We start from the raw sequence: 13,698 nt of genomic DNA on the forward strand, positions 1-13,698 counted from the left end.
TGATACCATTTGAATTATTTCCAATAATGACTCTGGGTCTGTACTCGGTTGCCTTTAAACACTTCTCAGGGTGTGAATAGACAACACTATGGCACACTCTAACAAATGATGAGTGTGACAGCCTGCTGTTCAGCTGAGTCTGTGGACTCTGCCTTTTGTTTGACTGATGCTATCCTGCAGGAAGCAGAAGTTAAACCAAGGCAGCTTCCCCGTGAATACGCAAACATTAAATTACTGTGATTTTTGTTTGACTTGCTGTGGGATACCAGCAGATAAATGAATAAAATAGTTCATCCAATCATGTTCATGAGCATCAAGTCCTACCCCAGCCTTCCAGCTGCATAACAACCCATGCCCTCAGGGTTCAGACTTGCTTTAAATGTTCTCAATTTCACCAGTATTTAGATGAAAATCCATTTGTATTTTCATTTTTCAGGACATAATCGTTTAATTGTCATCTTCCTTCATTTCCTTCTGTCTCCCCCTTGCATTATAATTTTCATACTCCTTATCTGTCCCAAACAGCTCATCCCACCATGTGAATATTGAAGCATAGTTCCCTTGACCGTTCAGGTGGTGGAAGTCATGATAACGGGTAGTAGCAGCAAATGGCACCAGTCGTAAGGGATCCCAGGGAACATCGTATCCGCTGCAGTGAGAAGAAGAAAATATGATATGTGGTAAGTAAGACTGCACAAATAATCTCTCAAATATTGGGCCCAGTGAAAATCAGAAATACAAACATTAAATACAAAATGAAACAAATAATTTTCCCAGCCTCTACATTTTGCCAGGTTTATTCACAAAAATAAAGGAACTAAAGTGGAACAGTAGCTCCAAGCTAAACATTCCAGGAGCTCTTGATGCAGTGCTGCTAATGGAAACGCGCACATAACTTGTGCAAACATGCTACTAAAGACATTTCTCATTTAACAGTCCTAGTTATTGCATTCTCATTTACCTGTGCACATGTGTATTTTGCACTACCCGTGCCACTACCCAAAGCCACAGCAAGAATAAATGATGGCAAAAAGCGAGCATGCCAAAGAAGAAACCTGTTCCAATGATCACAGTCTCTGCGTGGCTAACATATGTTGCCTGAATGGAAAATGGTGCCTGGAAAAAAGAAAACCATTTATCTTATTAGTGTATATGAAGAGCATTGTGATCCTGCCTAACAATAGGAAGCAGTTTCCCCCATCCTATTCCTGATTTTTACCAAGAACTAAAACTTTAGCACATTCTCACTTCCACAATGGTAAATTTCTCTCTAGCTTGGATTTTTCCCTCCCCTCCCCTTTTTCAGGACAAAACTAGAGCTGATGCTTCCTTCCCCCAAAATGGAATTTTTTTAAGACATGCCAGAGCTGGAAGAGAGCTATTCCAATATTGCAGCTGAACTCGCTTTGCTCAAACCTTTATAAAGCTGTGTATAACTTTACTAAGGCAAAACTGAAGAGCTAAGGTATGCAAAGTTTCTGCAGCTCAGCTTCCTCTGACATCCTGTTCAGCTTAGGTCCTTACAGCATAAAAGTGGGCAACTCAATGTTATCACATAACCAACACTGCTATATTAAGATATTGCATTCTCAGGGGAAGATTGGTATCTTTGTCCATTTAAAAGCCAGTTGTAATTTTCAGTACAAACCCCCAGTATACTGTCTAAACCATATTGCAACTTTTGTTTCCCTACCTGGAAGTTATGATGAACTTTATGGAGGTATGGATATAGTGTTTTGTGATGCAGTAGCCTATGCGTGAAATACTCCCAAGTGTCTTCAATCACGAAACACCCAAAGATTTGAAGAACTGCAGAATACCTAGTAGGAGTTGAAGAAAGTAAAGTGAGAACAAATATATTTGTATAACACCCAACAGCAATCAAATATGATGCCCTGGCTGTAGGTACGAAATTGCCACCAGAAGAAAACTGAAAAAGTGTCTTTGCTTAAACCAACATCTCTGTAATACCATAAGCATCCCAAATTTATCCCTGTCTAATGCTTACAACCCAATTAACATACTGAAAATGGAGCTATACCTCTGAGAAGCCATTATTTGAAGGCTTCTGTAGTTTAACTTTTGAGACGTGTTCTCTCTGACATTGGCCACCTTGTAAGTGTTTTATTACTACCAGGGGAATTGCTGCTTTTAATTTAAAGGCACTTACTTCAATGTGTCAGTTAAACTTATTTTGAGTTCCTGAGGCTTTGCTAGAGACTAGACATTACTGTTCTGAGTACTTCCTTTCAGACTCTTAAGAGTCTTTCCTAGGCGCCTCGCACTTGTTATCTGGACAGCTGGTTCCTAATGGGCCGCTTGCAATATCACCTTCCCTCCACCATCCAACCTTTTCCAGTTTTGCAGAGAAATTCCTGCTTCAGCCTTCATAAAGGATGACTCTCTGCACCAGTCTGGTCTTCATTAAGGCCAGAGTCTGTTGTTTGACTCAAATTTCAGAATCTTAGTTTTCATCATTTGAAAGTGCTTGCCAGTTCCCAGAGTATGACTGGTACTCACTACACAGTCTTTACACTAAGATGGCTGAGTCTGATGGCATCCTCAAAGTCATGCCACTTAACCAGCTAAATATGAAAGTCTTGCAGCACGGAGTGGGAGGGCGGCAGCAGCAAGACAAGTGCCATCAAGACAAAGCCTCTTTGCAGATCGACTACCATTGACATCGGTCTGTAGCTTCAGGATTAGGACTGAATATCTAGCCAGCCAATGCGAAGGCTAGATACGTAGCCTGTGTTTAAGGCTTCGCAAGACAAGGAGGGCCCCACACCACAGGCGTGAGTGCACAGAGGAGACTTCTGAAGAAGAACATTTCTAGTAAGTAACCTCTTTTTGTTTTGCATTTGAACGGTGAAATGATCAAAGTACAGCCTTCTTTCGTAGAAGAAAAGTTAATACCATATTCAGAAATTGCAAAGCAACGTGTTATAATCTGCATTAGTTTTACTCCCACATAATATAATTAGCTCCTATTTTAGTTTTATGTATCACAGAGCATTGCCATTAGTGTATGAGAGAAATAGCAGATTGTGTAAGTTAATCTATAGCTGTCATAAGGACTTGTATTTTGTGATATATCATCTTTGCTTTTGATTGTACTTTTTCATTTACACACTTTGGCTTTTGATTGTGCTTTTTTTGATTTGTTGGATTCATTGGTAGTTCAGATTATGAGGTTTTGCTGCACAACATGCCAAAGCCCAATGAGAAAGGCCAAAAGGAAGAAGCAATACACATCTGCCCTGCTGCAAATTCAATAGAAACTCAAGATGACCAGAATCACGCTAGACATAAAAGACACAAAACCTATATAACTCATGCTCTAAAGCATAAAAAAATATGGGAAGCAGCATGAGTGTCCTTATGAAACACAAGCAAAGTACACATGTAGCAGTATAACCTATGAGTGTAAGTATTGGCATCCAGCCTAAAAATTCCACATGCAATGCAAAAACCTCAGCATTCACTTTCAACTCTTAAACGTCCCCTAAGAATACGTGAAGAGTCAGTCCTGTGATTGATTTCGGTTCCGTGCATGGAACAAAAAGCAGGCCGGAGAGGATTGGGGACTGTATTGGAAACCAAGAGCTGCAGAACATGGAAGTCAGTGGGACGTTTTAACATGCATAAAGACAGTAGAACTTGGTCTTGTCATTGCATTTGATATTTTTAGAAAGATATAATACCATCGAGGCATGGAGTTCCAGTCGCATGGTAAATCGACGTATTCTACGTAAATGTACACAGCTAAGCACATTGGTGTTTGGATAGTGAGTGTATGATAAAATGTCATCTTGAAACATTTCCACTGATCTTCCCAAGTTTCTGGCTTGTCCTAAAAAAAGATGATAATGAAAAAGTGAATGAATCATAAACGGCATTTTTTTTAACTACTGATACTGTTCAGTAGGGTTGTGCATGCCTGAGGGGTGGGGTAGTTGAAAATTGGGCTTCAGTCTTTGACTTAGTGCTTCTTGTGGTTTCTTCTTTGAGCCCAACTACCTGCATAGGTCCTAATGGTCCCTGGGAGAGGAAAGTTCTCTCCTGTACAGTTCTAGGCTGCAGTCACTGATGGGAGGGCGAGGTGACTTGATTCCCATTTTAGCTCCTTCCCCTGAATTGCTTCTGTCTGTAGCTGCTGTGCTGACTACAATATGTACATTAGGATTATTTATTAATTGGAAGACAGGAAACTACTAGCTAATACTTTCTTTAGGAAGTGTCAACAGTGACCAAAAGATAGCTAAAGAACCAAGGCAATCCTCCTGATTTGGGAGCTGCTAGAGCACTCAGTTCTCTAGGCAGGCCTCAAGTTAATGGCTGTAGATAATTATCTAAGTGAAACATGCATCTCGTGTGTATGTTTAACAATCCATTTTCAGAAACATGGACTTTAACATCTCATATTACTAGGATAAATGAGTAATGCAAAACCTGTTTGCTACTCACTACTTTATTTCCATGTAATTAACAGAGGCCCACCATCCACTAAACAGCTGAAATCAAATGAAAATTTGCCTTCCAGAGTTAGAGATTTCTTCTTGCCCCCTTTGATTTCTGGTCTACCCAAAGTTTAAAACCAAGTGCCTAACAATGGCAGCAGCATTTCTTATTTAGGCAGCAATGAGGGAGTTTCTTGACTTCATGCATCATTGTAATTTCCTTCATTCTTTCTGGACTCCTTATCCCATAGGTGTTAACAACCCACTTCCCTTTTTGATGCTCCACTAATGAAGCTATTCTTCCTTCTGCACTTCTGCTAATAGATGCCCCTCTTTAAAGTAGCTCCTATTTTGTAGCCCTGAACACACTTTTTAACTCTAGCTAAAAACATCAACTAAGGTGTGGAAACATTAATTCAGGTGAGTATCAGGTCAGGCGTGGAAATAACTTTCGGTAAAGTAATGGATGCACACTGTCGAGATGCTCAAGAAAGCTATGTTTTGTTTTATGAATCTGAAAAATTTAATTCTAATGATAGCAGGAATGAAGAAACACCATCTTATGATTATGTTTTGCCTACTTTGTTGCATTTTTTATATGTTATATATGCTATAGGAAATTAGTGCACATTCGAAAAACATTGTATTTGTTTTTGCTTTGATCTTAGAGAAAATAATATGGCCCTAGGCCCCATGCAGGCTAATAAAGCTTCTAGTTTCTTTTTATCTGGGACAAAATGTGTGTTGTATTATACAAGATGATACACCACACCACCTACACCCCCATTTTCAAAATGCTAAATCTGCCCATGCCCTGCCCCCTGAAGACCACTAAACCTATCCATAGCTCTTTGGTTAATTCTGAGATGGGCCAGGCCTGTCCGTCACCAAGGCGGTACAAAACTGGCCTTGCCTCCCCCTTGCTCCTTGGAGGAGGTGGCAGTGGTGGTGGTGGCACAGGGAGGGAGGGGGGTTGGGATGCTGTGGGGTGGGTGGCAAGACCGCCAGTGCTGGCTTCAGCTAGCCCCCTTGCTCTCTGGAGGTGGTGGCGACGGCACCAGGGAGGGAGTGGTGTTGAGAAGCTGTGGGTTGGGGCAAGGCCACCAGTGCTGGCCTCAGCCTGCCCCTCCCCACTTCCATCATTGCCACCTGCAGGGCCGACATAGGCCAACTTGGCCCACCGTGAGGGGAGGAGCAGGCCTGATGCGAGGTGGGGGGAAGTGATTGGGGGGGCTGGCGGGGGGAGGGGCTGAGCAGGGAAGTGATTGCCGTCGGTTGCCTCAGGGCATGGGACCGTGTCCTGTCCCACTTTTTTTAACTTTATTGTTTTAGACCTGTGGATATCCAGGGGTCTAATTTTCTCCCTGCACTGCAAGTTTACATTTTTGCATTCCCACACGTGCCTCTTGCCCCACCTCAAAGGGGTTTGAGACCGGGCAAGAGGCACATGTGCGCTTATCTGGACACGCTCAAAGAGTGAGTTTATGCACCATATTACAGAAGGATCATTTTTATTCATTCCTTTATTTAGATTTTATTTATGTCTTGAGCTAAAATTTGACTATTGAGGCACTCCAGTAGTACTTCAACAACACAATGACATTACAGCAGCATTAAAGTCATCCATTCAGCAAGAGCTCAGCTCTCATTGCGGCCTTTGCAACACGACTCTTACACCTCTACACAGGAAAAGCAGCTTAAAAGATGGTTCTTGAAAAGACCTATCCTAAGCTGTGTATTCCTGATTTGTAAATAGTTTTGCAAAGGTTGCAGTAAGAGTGCAATAATTAGTAATCTAAATTAGGTTTTCCTTGTTTCTTCTCATTTTCGTTTGTGTTATGTTCCTAATAACACACTGTTTCCCAAATTTATTTGCTGGGTAGAACCCTGGATATAAGTGACCAACTTAAGTGGGTATTTAAGTAAAGTCAAGTTAGTCCTGAGTCTGCTACCACTGTTGGGTCACCTTAGCTGCTACGCATCTCTGGTGATTCTTCGGGCAGAGTGAGCAGGTGGTGCCCATCTCTCCAGGTATGGATGGCGATTGGCTCCCAAGGAGCTCATCCACCCTTGTTTTTAGTCCTGCTGGGTGCCCACACACCCTTCCCACCCAGGATAGCCCAGGTGAGGGAGCTAGTTTAGTCACCAACAAGCTGACCATGGGAACAGGCTGTACGATTTTAGCTGGTACTAGATAGCACACCGGGAGAGGCCTGGCCTGGCAGGGGAGTGGGTATTTAAAGTCATCCTAAAAATATTAACTCAGTTATGGACCGAGTGATCCTTAAGGTCTGTTCCTGTTATCTGGGATGTTAGATCTGATTCTATATGGGTTGCCCCCCAGTTCCTGAGAACAGACATTAGCCACAGATCTAGTCCCATTTTGCAAGAGGAGAAAAATCTTTCTGCTGGATTATTGTATTTAAAAAGCAAACATCAAGGTCCAGCAATACTAAGTGCTGATTTGCAAATGAATGTTTGTAATAGAGGGATTCATCTTGCACTATGACTTCCTGCATACCCCTTCCCCACTCTGCAAATAGGTCTTTCTCCTTCTGTTTCATAGTTTTATAGTTGGTAGGGTTGGAAGGGACCTGAGCAGTTCATCAAGTCCAACCCCCTGCCTTGACAGAAAAAAGTACTGGGCTCAAATGATCCCAGCAAGGTGATTGTCTAGCCTTGTCTTAAAGACCCCCAAGGTAGGAGCCAGCACCACTTCGCTTGGAAGTTGGTTTCAGATCCTAGCTGCCCTGACAGTGAAGTCGCACTTCCTGATGTCTAGTCTGCCAGCTTGTGACTGTTATTCCTGGTCACTCCTGGCAGTGCTCGGAGGAACAGGGACTCCCCCAATGCCTGCTGGTCCCCCCTGACTAGTTTGTAAATGGCCACTATATCCCCCCTCGGCCTTCTCTTGTGGAGGCTGAACAGGTTCAGGTCCCATAGCCTTTCCTCGTAGGACCTGCCTTGCTGCCCCCGATCGTGCGAGTGGCCTCTCCTGGACTCTCTCCATGTTGTCCACATCCCTCTTGAAGTGCAGCACCCAGAACTGGACGCAGTACTCCAGCTGCTGGCCTGACCAGTGTCGCATAAAGGGGGAGGATCACCTCCTTGCACTTGCTTGAGATACATCTGTGGATGCATGACAAGATGTGGTTGGCCTTCCTGACTGCATCCCCACATTGCCGGCCCATGTTCATCTTGGCATCAATGATGACACCAAGATCCTTTTCTGCCTCTGCACTGATGAGAAGGGAGTTCCCCAGCCTGTATGTCTGCTGCTGGTTCTTCCTCCCCATGTGCAGCACCTTGTACTTGTCAGTGTTGAAACGCATCCTGTTCTCATCCGCCCCCCTCTGTAACCTGTCTAGGTCCGATTGCAGCCTGTTCCTCCCTTCTAGTGTGCCCACATGGCTCCACATCTTGGTGTCATCAGCAAATTTGAACAGGGTGGTTTTTACCCCCTCGTCCAAGTCACCGATGAAGATGTTGAACAGTGCGGGCCCGAGGACGGAGCCCTGCGGACCCCCACTGCCCATGTCCCTCCAGGTGAAAAATGACCCGTCCACCACCGCTCTCTGGGTGCGGCCCTCCAGCCAGTTGGCGACACATCTGACTGTGTAGGTGTTGACACTACAGTTCCCCCAGTTTCTTATGAGAATGGGGTGAGAAACAGTGTCGAAGGCCCTCCAAAACTCCAGAAAGACTGTGTCCACTGCTACCCCTGCATCTAAGGATTTGGTGACCTGGTCATAGAAGGCCACCAGGTTGGTCTGACAGGACCTGCCTCTAATGATCCCGTGTTGGTTGCCTCTAAACATAATCTCCCCTGCTGGCCCCTTGTGGACATATGGCAGGATAATTCTCTCAAAAAGCTTCCCCAGGATCGAGGTAAGACTAACTGGCCTATAGTTTCCTGGGTCCTTCTTCCTCCCTTTTTTGAAGATGGAAACCATGTTGGCCCTCTTCCAGTCCTCTGGCACCACACCAGAGCACCATGAGTGTTCGTACAGCCGTAATTTGTACAATCCTGTTTGGTACCATTTCCTCTTCCTCTTTCTGAGTTGCACAATTTGTGCTCCTGCCCCCCACCATTCCTTGTTTTGGTATTACCTGCTGGATTTTGTATTTCTTCATGGCTGGGATGAACTGGTAAATGAATCCTGGAAGTGAGGATAGGTAGTAGGAAGACGCATACAGCAGCAGGGTACCCCATGTCACCACGTGGAACTTGGTAGAGCTTTCTAGCAAGCGAGTCCAGGCATCCTGGAAAGATTCCTGCAAAGTTTCCATGGCCTGGAAGGGGAGGTGAAATGAAGGAGATCTAGTTCCTCTCCACACTTCTAGACGCCGTGCACTCACTCTTTCTTTATATATACGTGTACGGTATTTGTATGCTTATGTGTATCTGTATGTAACTGCTTTGCACGTGAATCATCAATAGCCTAACTAATGAATTTCCTGGTGCTTCTACTAAATTGTAGGTGTGGTTGTAGAAGAAGACCCACAATGACAGAAGGTTTTTATTTCTGCTCATCTCCTGTGTAGTCATAAGATATTTTATATAATAAAGACCTACCAAAATAGTTCAGAGCCCACATCAGTTGTGGCATGCTGTTCAAATGGCTTCATGTGCCATGTCTGCCACTTGCCAGGTTTTCTGACCTCTAGTTTAGGGTTTAACTGAATGCTTAGAATAGGAGTGTCTTGAACCTGCCTAATTACCCAGATTCAGCCTGGGGAAACCCTTAATCTGTGCCTAATATTGTGTGGATTAATGGTTTCCCTGGGCTTAAGCCACAGTTTTGGGCCATCTGCCAATCTGTGGGGCAGGGTGGGACAGCTGGTGTCCCTCAGTCAGTCAGAGGTGTGGGGGTGCCCCACCATGATAAACCCATGAGAAGGGCAGCTGGCTCTGCAGTCTGCCCACAAAATTGGCAACCTGCCTCCTTGAGTTGGGTAGATCCCTAGTCATAAGATTATTTTATCTTTTGCATTTTAGGCTTCTGGTACTTTAAAACAGACATTATAGTTCAATTTTAAAAAAACCCAAAAACTTGAGCAAGGCAAAAAGTGCAGGGGCAAGATATAATATACATAGTTGTCTAGGATATATAAGAGCTACTCTTTAGGCCTGTGCAAAGCAGCTAGTATTCACTTTGGATTCGGATTCGGCTGATTCAGGGGACAGTGAATTGATTTGGTGATTTGAATCATTGTCCCAAATCAATTCGGCTGAATCAGTGGGGGTTGGGCCTCCAAATCACCCAGGCCCATCTCCTGCCTGCCCCAGGTCTCATCACTTCGAGAGAAAAAAGCCCTGACACCACATGGTGGGACTCATCGCATGACTGGGCGGTGAGTGTCAAGGGCTATAGGCTATACAGGAAGGACAGGATAGGAAGGAAAGGTGGAGGAGTAGCACTCTACATCAAGGAGGAATATACTTCCTCGTTAATTAGCATGGGGGTAGAGGGGGGGCACTCTGAGGTGCTCTGGGTTAGAGTAAAAGGCAGTCCAGGGGAGAGAGACTTAACGGTGGGAGTCTACTATAGACCTCCCAACCAGGGAGAAGAGCTCGACCTGGAATTCTTAGGTCAGCTTACAGAGGCAGTGAGGGCTAAGGATGTGGTCATCATGGGGGACCTGAACTTCCCAGACATCTGCTGGGAGGAGCAGTCAGCCAAGTCTGATCGCTCACGTCGGTTCTTAGCCAGACTGCAGGACCTCCATCTAACCCAGGAGGTGCACAGTCCCACCAGGGGAGACGCCTTGCTGGACCTAGTGCTGGCCACGGGTGATGACCTGGTGAGGGGGCTGCGGGTGATGGGCCACCTGGGAGACAGTGATCATCGCTTGCTGGAATTCACCATCCAGCGTAAGGTGGCAAAGGGCTGCAGCAAGGCAACAGCCCTAGACTTTAGGAGGGCTGACTTCAACAAGCTAAGGAGGATAGTTGGGGAAGCGCTGAGGACCCAGAGGGGAAGGGAATCAGATGTCGAAGGTGAGTGGTTGCTCCTTAAGGAGACGATCCTCCATGCCCAAAGGGAGGTAATCCCAACAAGGGTCAAAGGGAGCAGGAGGGCACATAAACCCCCATGGCTCACTAAGAGCATCCGGGAATGTCTCCTTGCTAAAAGGGAGGCATATACCCAATGGAGAGATGGGGTCATCGCCAAGAAGGACTATGTTATAGTCGCCCGAGGATGTAGGGGGGCAGTCAGGAGGGCCAAGGCAGAGTTGGAGATAGGACTAGCTTCCCGGATTAAGGACAATAAGAAGTCCTTCTTCAAATACATAGGGGGTAAAAAGAGGGTCCCGGGTAATGTGGGGCCCCTGCAGGACACGATGGGCAACTTAGTCATCACGCCAGATGACAAAGCTAACATATTTAACGATTTCTTTGCCTCTGTCTTCCTAAGTAGGGACCAGTTCAGCCACCTCCCTGCTGGGCCCCCCTCGGGCCCCGGGAGAGACACGCCTAGGCCAGGGGTTAGCGAGGAGCTAGTTAGGGTACTTCTGGAGAAGCTGGACGTGTTCAAGTCCGCTGGTCCGGATGATCTTCACCCTAGGGTTCTACAGGAACTGGCCGAGGTCATTGGGGGACCCCTGGCGCGGCTCTATGAGCACTCGTGGTGCTCTGGCGAGGTGCCGGAGGACTGGAAGAGGGCCAATGTGGTCCCTATCTTCAAAAAGGGAAAAAAAGAGGACCCGGGAAATTACAGGCCAGTTAGTCTGACCTCAATCCCGGGTAAGCTCTTTGAAAAAATTATCCTGGCACACATCCAGGAGGGCCTTGCGGGGGAATGCATGCTCAGGGGCAACCAACATGGGTTTATCAGTGGCAGGTCTTGTCAGACCAACCTGGTGGCCTTTTACGATCAGGTCACCAAATCATTAGACGCAGGGGTTGCTGTGGATGTAGTCTTTTTGGACTTCCGGAAGGCTTTCGACACTGTCTCTCACCCTGTCCTCATCAAAAAGCTGGGAGACTGTGGTGTCGATGCCCACACGGTCAAATGGGTCGCCAACTGGTTGGAGGGCCGCACCCAGAGGGTGGTAGTGGATGGGTTCTTCTCGACCTGGAAGGATGTGGGCAGTGGGGTTCCGCAGGGCTCGGTCCTCGGGCCTGCACTGTTCAACATCTTCATCAGTGACTTGGATGAGGGGGTAGAAAGCACCCTGTTCAAGTTTGCTGATGACACTAAGATGTGGGGGGATGTGGGTGCACTAGAAGGGTGCAATAGGCTACAAGCTGACCTTGACAGGTTGCAACGGTGGGCGGATGAGAATAGGATGGGGTTTAACACTGATAAGTGCAAGGTGTTGCACATGGGGAGGAAGAACCGGCACCACACTTACAGGTTGGGGAACTCTCCTCTTGCCAGCACGGAGACGGAAAAGGATCTTGGAGTCGTCATTGACTCCACGATGAACATGGGCCGGCAGTGTGGGGAGGCAGTCAAGAAGGCCAATCGTACCCTATCATGCATCCACAGATGCATCTCGAGCAGGTCCAGGGAGGTGATCCTCCCCCTCTATGCGGCACTGGTCAGGCCGCAGCTGGAGTACTGCGTCCAGTTCTGGGCGCCACACTTCAAGAGGGACGTGGACAATATGGAAAGAGTTCAGAGGAGGGCCACTCGTATGATCAGGGGTCAGCAGGGCAGGCCTTATGAGGATAGGCTACGGGACCTGAACCTGTTTAGCCTCCACAAGAGAAGGCTAAGGGGGGACCTTGTGGCCTGCTACAAACTGGTCAGGGGGGATCAGCAGGTATTGGGGGAGTCCCTGTTCCCCCGTGCGCTGCCAGGAGTGACCAGGAATAACGGTCACAAACTGGCGGAGGGTAAGTTTAGATTAGATATTAGGAGGCGCTACTTCACAGTCAGGGTGGCTAGGGCCTGGAACCAGCTTCCAGGGGAAGTGGTGCAGGCTCCTAGCCTGGGGATTTTTAAAAGGAAGTTAGATGAGCACCTTGCCGGGGTCATCTGACCCCGGTGCTCTTTCCTGCTAAGGCAGGGGGTCGGACTAGATGATCTACCTAGGTCCCTTCCGACTCTAGCTACTATGAAACTATGAAACATGCTGAGCAGAAGTGTGGGGGGGAAATCCCTGCTTCTCCCCACTGTCTCATGTTGCATGGGGGGGCTCTGCATTAGCCCCACTCTGCTGTCCCAGACCCCCCATGACTGCCCTGCCTGCCCCACCTCTGGCCCTTTAAGGAACCCCCCCCCCCCCCCCCCAAAAAAAACCCCTAGACTCACCAGTTCCTGCCCAGTGGGGGGCAATCCCTGCTGCCCCCCGCCATATGGTGGGCTCTTCCACAAGGCCCCCGAAGCCTTGAGGCTGTTGTAGGAGCTGGTAAATGTAGGGAGCTTTTTGTGGTTTTTTTTTTTTTTCTTGAAGGGCCAGGATCTGGGGAGGGTGGGGCAGTTGTGGAGGGGCTGGGAGAGGAGATAGGGGTCAAGGGGCTTGCAGCAGAGCCCCCCATGTAGCATGGGGCAGTGGTGGGGCAGCAGGGATTGCTCCCCCGCCGGCAGGACCCGGTAAGTGGTTTTTTTTAAGCACCGGGAGCTGGAGTGGGTAGGGCAGCCATGCAGGGGCTGGGGGAGCAGGCAGGGGATGGGGCCTCCCATGGTTCCCCCCCTGGTTCTCCAGCCTCCCTCCCCCACTCCCTACTTACTAGCTCTGAGTCTGGGTCCAGTTTCCTGATGCAGTGGGTGGGAAGTGCCTGAATCATTGAATCAATGCAGACTTTCTTATTGGTCTCCTGATTTGATTCAGATTTGGAGATTCGGTCACCGAATTGGGCTGAATCTCCTCCAAATCAAATCAGCACCTAAAGCTCTGCACAGCCCTACTACTCATGTTTAAAATAAAATGTGCAAACATATTTTATGTGAGATGCCTAAATATGGACTTTCCCCATCTCTTCCCAGTGCAGCTGTTAGCTGTGTGCTTGGATAAGCAGAGATTGCACTGTGTTTTGAAAAGGGATCTGGAGGAGGAGAGCAGTAAGGTCGTAGCGGTAATTGAGATGGGAAATGATGGTGGGGGGCCAAGAGTTCTAGCCGTCTGGATAGCAAGAGGAGATTGGATTTGTGGTGGAACGTGAAGAGGCAAGAACTGGAAACTGGCTGTGTGTATGGGAGTAGGGTTCAAGGGGACTTCCAGGTTGGGGTCCTGATGAACAGGGAAGAGGTTGGGAGTAACATTTGAGGTGACAGAGAATGAAAGG

The 13,698-nt window shown here is 47.2% G+C and overlaps 1 protein-coding gene across 1 annotated transcript; it reads right to left on the reverse strand.

Annotated features, from left to right (window-relative positions):
* Positions 1 to 447: 447 nt before the first annotated feature.
* Positions 448 to 8,750, reverse strand: LOC149856184 (methylsterol monooxygenase 1-like). The gene is made up of 5 exons (XM_090020456.1): positions 8,571 to 8,750; positions 3,705 to 3,853; positions 1,694 to 1,820; positions 962 to 1,116; positions 448 to 649 (listed from the first exon to the last, which is right to left on the reverse strand). Exons 1-5 carry the CDS (start codon positions 8,748 to 8,750, stop codon positions 448 to 450), a joined length of 813 nt encoding a protein of 270 aa, XP_089876582.1.
* Between the last annotated feature and the right edge of the window lie 4,948 nt (positions 8,751 to 13,698).

The sequence above is a fragment of the Crocodylus siamensis genome, chromosome 10 (genome assembly GCF_052110815.1).
Source record: "Crocodylus siamensis isolate JL-2025a chromosome 10, ASM5211081v1, whole genome shotgun sequence".
Taxonomy (NCBI): Eukaryota; Metazoa; Chordata; order Crocodylia; family Crocodylidae; genus Crocodylus; species Crocodylus siamensis.